The 5,328-nt window shown below is 59.5% G+C and overlaps 1 protein-coding gene across 2 annotated transcripts; it reads right to left on the bottom strand.

Annotated features, from left to right (window-relative positions):
* Positions 1-996: 996 nt before the first annotated feature.
* On the bottom strand, positions 997-4,851 carry PCDH8 (protocadherin 8; the record flags this gene model as incomplete). 2 transcript variants are annotated; one of them, XM_081214602.1, is made up of 3 exons in its annotated part: positions 997-1,373; positions 1,848-2,055; positions 2,518-4,851. In XM_081214602.1, 3 exons carry the CDS (start codon positions 4,849-4,851, stop codon positions 997-999), a joined length of 2,919 nt encoding a protein of 972 aa, XP_081070728.1. The 2 variants fall into 2 exon arrangements, with proteins under 2 accessions (XP_081070728.1, XP_081070727.1); XM_081214601.1 differs by having other exon boundaries at positions 2,227-4,851.
* Positions 4,852-5,328: the final 477 nt, after the last annotated feature.

Raw genomic sequence — 5,328 nt, forward strand, 5'->3', positions numbered from 1 at the left:
AAGAGCTTCTTGGGACTATATCTTCTTAACTTTAAACCCCAGACCCTAGAGGAGTTACTGCAGTTAGGAAACGCTTTTCAGATGTTTGTTTAATTAGTGAATGAACAGTCCAAACTCAGCTTTCCTCCACTTTTTGGTAGATGCTCCATAAATATTTGTTGAGTAAATAAATGAGGGCAGGAATTTTATAGAGTGCCTGATGTATATGGAGATGCATATGTTTTACAAAAGCAACAAATATTTTTAATACTTGGATGAGACTCCAATACTTGAAATCCCACGGGTTTACTGTTGCTGTGAACATTAATAATGCCCAAATAATTAGCACTTGAAAGAAGGTTTAATTCTGGTACTCAGATTTTTTGTGAACGCCTGACTGTCGGTAAGTTCACAAAAAGCAATTAGCAGATTCTTCAAACACATGACAAATCCTTTATTACTCTGCTTTTAAGTGACATGGTTTACAGAAAACCAAATGTAATTAAATAACATTGAACTTAAAATCTACCACAGACTCAAGATATACAAGTTATACTTGGCAAGGCAAAACTTCTCAAACACTAGGTTGTTTCGGGTGAAAGATAAATTTCCATTAAGTAATTACAACGTGTTTTGTTTTTTTGTCTTACAGACAGTTCCTTTGGCAATAACATCCACTTTAGCTGTTATTATATAAAAATATAACAAAATTTCATTATGTACAAACATTACATTACACCATGTACAGGTTAAAAACACTAAGAAAATGGCAAGCCACAAGGGAAATTAAAGTCAATAGCATGATAAGAATTAAATACTGCACACATTTCATAAAAATTACATTAACTACATTTTTGTTTGCAAATACCAAACAGTACCAATGTGATTGGAAATAGCTTCCAACAACTTCGTTTTAAGGCACATCTTGCATATTTCTATATACAACACTGAAACCAGTCAATAACTTAGGGGCTTCTTGGAGTGACCTGTATATGCGTGACAACATGCAGCATGGGATTACACATTTTCATTGTCTTCCTTCTTTGGGGACAGGTACCTGCCAGGGGAGGACTCATAGAGGGGTACCCCAATCTCCTGCAAGTCCGGGAGCCTCCCTGGACGAGGAGGGGAGAGCAGAGTGACTGTCCTGTCATAGTCTCTGTGTAGCACTTTCTCATAGACGCTCTGCAGCCCCACTGTTTTGGGCAGCTGGGCCTGGTAGTAATTGTCCCTACGCAGAGGATCCCGGGGCAGGGACGTGCTCTTACAGAAGGTCGACATCTGGGCTGGGGGGTGAGTGGAAGCATGTGTGCTGGGCCCTCCAGCGCAGGAGGGGCTCCAGCAGCGGTCCGAGTGGCCCAGGATCTTACACTCCGCGGTGCACGCCCACAGTCCTAACATAAAAGAGAAAGGGAGAGGGCATGATGATTACTGAGATTACACACACTGTGCCTCCATCTTCAAAGTGTCAGACAGGGTCAGGGCGGCTGAAAAGGAAAGCGTGTAAGAAGATGAACGCCCTGATTCCAGATTTGCAATGAATATTGGTTCCTACAAAGCCACTTTAATACGAAGTTGGCTCAGCTTTAGCTGGAAGCAAACAACAACAAAAAACAATTGATAAGCAGAATTTCTCTTCTCAGATAGCAACCTAACAGGATGGGAGTCTGGTTTATTTTAGGTGGTGGAGCTGCCTCGACTTGGCATTTTGAAATTCATGTTTGAGGCAGGCCGGAATCCGGAACTCAAGGACAGAAAAAAGTGAGAAAGAGGGAGGGGGGTCTGGGAATGGAGATTGAGAGGAGAGGCTGTTGCAGAAACGGAGGGAGAGAAGGAAGGCTGAATGTGCAGGAGAGAGGAGTCCTCACCACTCTGCATGTGGTTGATGAGATCCTTCTTCAGAGCGTCCCCGCTGATGTCGGAATCGCTATCGTTGAAATCACTGTCCCCTTTGCCGCTGTCTTTGCCGCTGAACTTCTCCGCTTCTCGGCCGGAGATGGTGTTGAAAGAATGTCCTTTCCAGACAGCCACAGGGGGCGCCGGCTCCTTTCCGAAACCAGGGGAGGCGCCGTAGGGCTGCAGCAGGGAATGGGGAAAGCAAGCAGGGGTGAGGGTTGGACAAGAAACAAAGACACAAGTGCGACAGGTTAGGCCTCTCCCACGCACGCATACCCAGATCCCTCCATCCCTTCCCCCAGCCTGTCCGCGGAGCACCGAGCGGGGCGCCCAGCCGAAGGAAGGCCTCACCTCGGCGTGCGCGCCGCGGAGCCGCTGCTGCCCCTCGAAGTGACAGGAGCTTTCCCCGGTGGCACTGCCGCCCTCCGAGCCCGGCACTTCGGCCGCGGCGACCGCGGGCGGGGGCGCGTCGGCCGCGGGGCTGCCAAAGGGCGCTTTGCCGCTGCCAGGGAAGGTGAGCACGTCGAACATGTTGGGCCTGGGCCCGGCTCCCCGGGCGGCCTCCTCCGGGGAGCCGGGAGCCGAGGCTCCGCCGCCCGCCGCCCCGGGCCGCTCTTCCCGGCGGGGCCCCCCTTTGCGCACCTCCTTCTTGCGGCGGTTGCAGGTGGTGGCGATGGCGATGATGGCGGCCAGAAGCAGCGTGCAGCTCCCGGCCAGCACGATGATGACGATCAGCGGCGTGTCCCACTGTAGCGCCGGCCCCGACGTAGCGAGCCGAGAGCCGGGAGGGCGAGAGCGCTCCGAGTTCGCTGCACTGGCTGGCGACACCAGCCCGCGCCCGCCGCCTGCTGTCACCACGAAGCTGACAGTGGCGGTGGTGGAGAGCGGGGGCCGGCCGCCGTCGGATATGACCAGCAACGCCCGGAACACTCGGCCGGGCGTCTCCTGAGATAGGTCGCCGGTGAGCACGATCTCCCCCGTTCGGCTGCCGATGGCGAAGGCTTCTCGAGGCTCCTGCTGTAGCAGGTCGAATGCCAGCTCCCCGTTGGCACCCTCGTCTGCGTCCCGGGCCTGCACGCGCGCCACGGCCGTGTCCCTTGCCGTGCGCCCGGGGACCGCCACTTCCAGGGAGCCGTTGGCCGGTGCCGGGTGCACTAGGACCGGTGCGTGGTCGTTCTGGTCAAGCACCCGCACTTGCACCAGGGCACTGCTGGAGAGCTGAGGGGAGCCGCCGTCGCTCGCCTGGATGCGCACGTCGAGCTGGCGAAGCGTCTCATAGTCGAAGCTGCGCAGCGCGTAGATGGCCCCGGTAGCTGGGTCCACCGAAACATAGGTGGACACGGCGCCCCCAGCGCGGCCCACCTCGGCCTCCAGCAGCCGGTAGGTGACCTGGCCGTTGCGGCCAAGGTCCGCGTCCCTGGCGGACACCGTGGCCAAGTAGGCCCCGGGCGGGTTGTTCTCACTCACCGACACCTCGTAGACCGGCCGCGTGAAGAGCGGCTCGTTGTCGTTCTCGTCGCTCACCCGCACCAGGTAGGGCCGCACGGTGCGCAGCGGGGGCGCGCCGCGGTCCTCGGCCACCAGCGTCAGGTTGTACTCGGCGATGCGCTCGCGGTCCAGCGACCCCGCGGTCACCACCAGGTAGCTGCCCGCGTAGGCCGGCTGCAGCCGGAAGTGCTCGTGCCCATAGAGGGCGCAGCGCACCTGCCCGTTGGCTCCCGAGTCCCTGTCCGAGGTGCTGACCAGCGCCACCAGGCTCTCGCGTGCCGCCCCCTCTGGCACCAGCGAGATGGCTCCGGCCTCTGGCGTCCCGGGCCCGGTCGACGAGGTCGCGTCCGCACCCCCGAGAGCAGCGGCGGCAGCGGCGAAGGGCGAAGCGACAGGCGCGCCCGGGGCGGCCAGCGGGGTGATGGCGATGTCCGGCGCGTTGTCATTGACGTCGCGGATGCGCACGATGACCTTGCAGGTGGCGGCGCGGGGTCCGGGGCCGCGGTCCTGCGCCCGCACGTCCAGTTCGTAAGTGTCCTGGCGCTCGTAGTCCACGGGCCCGGCCAGGGTGAGGCGGCCCGAGCGCGGGTCGAGGCGGAACAGGCGGCGCGCCTCGGGCGGGGTACGGGAGCCGAAGGCGAACACCACGTCGCCGTTGGGGCCCTCGTCGGGGTCCGCCGCGTCCAGGTCGAGCAGTAGCGAGCCCACGGGCGCGTCCTCCGCCAGCTCCACCTCGGCCACGGCGCCCTGCGGGAAGGCCGGGCTGTGGTCGTTCGCGTCCAGCACGCGCACACTGAGGGCGGCCGTGGCGGAGCGCGGCGGGCGGCCTCCGTCCTGGGCCACCAGCTCCAGGTTGTAGGCGGCCTGGCTCTCGCGGTCGAGCTCCTGCAGCAGCACCAGGTCGGCGCACTGGGCACCGTCCGCGCGCGTCTGCAGCTCCACGCGGAAGGGGCTGTGCGGCTCGGCCAGGCGCACGCTCTGCAGCCCATTGGCGCCCACGTCCTCGTCCACCGGCACCTCTAAGGGTATGCGTGTGCCCACGGCCGCGCCCTCGGACACCTCCACGGGGATCTGGGCCCGGGGAAAGCGCGGCGCGTGGTCATTGACGTCCCTCACCTCCACTTCCACGTGCACCAGCCGGAACTGCTCCTGCGAGAAGCTGACCACGTCGAAGGCCAGCACGCACTGCGGGGCCTGGCCGCACAGCCGCTCGCGGTCCAGGCCCGCGTCTCCGACGGTCAGCTGCCCGTCGCCCTCGCGCACTCGGATCAGCGAGCTGTTGAACTGTTTCATCAGGCGGAAGCTTGTGTCTCCGGACACTTTCATATGCAGGTCTTCAGCCAGGGTCCCGATGACCGTTCCGGGGGCATCCTCCTCGAAGGTGCTGTATCGCACTGTCTTGCTCTGGGCCACGGAGAGCACCCAGCAAAGGCTGAAGAGCTGCAAGGGGAAGAGGCAGGGGATGCCCCCGCGCCTCGCTGGACTCATGCCGCCAGCCACAAGCGCTATTACAAAAGGCTGAGGGAGCGATTCCTCTCTGGTTTGGAGGTCTGAGCGTGAGTCCCAGGGTCCCCAGAGCACGCTTTTTGCGAGGCGTGTGCGGGAGAAGTCTGCAGGCTGCAGCTTGGAGGTGCCGGCGAGCTCTGAGGACGCGTGGATGCCTCTCACGGCCCACACCTCTCCCTCCCCTTTTCTCGCTGGAGCTGCGCCGCCGAGCGCCGCCTCCCCTCTTATAGCCGCCGATATGCAAATCATCCGAACCGGGCAGCCAATGGCGGCCTGGTCCTCGCGCAGCTCCTACACCAGCCTCTGACAATCCCTTTAGTGTGGAAAGGCTTAGAAGGGAAAACAAGAGATGAAAATTAGGGAATCTTTCCTTTGTTTCTTTAACTCCTTTTGCTTTTTTTTCTTTCCTGTCAGCGCTCTGCCTGTAGAGAAGTGGGCACGGGTCGCCGGGCGTTAAAG

This window comes from Mesoplodon bidens (assembly GCF_964165515.1).
Source record: "Mesoplodon bidens genome assembly, chromosome: 17".
NCBI classification, from domain to species: Eukaryota; Metazoa; Chordata; class Mammalia; order Artiodactyla; family Ziphiidae; genus Mesoplodon; species Mesoplodon bidens.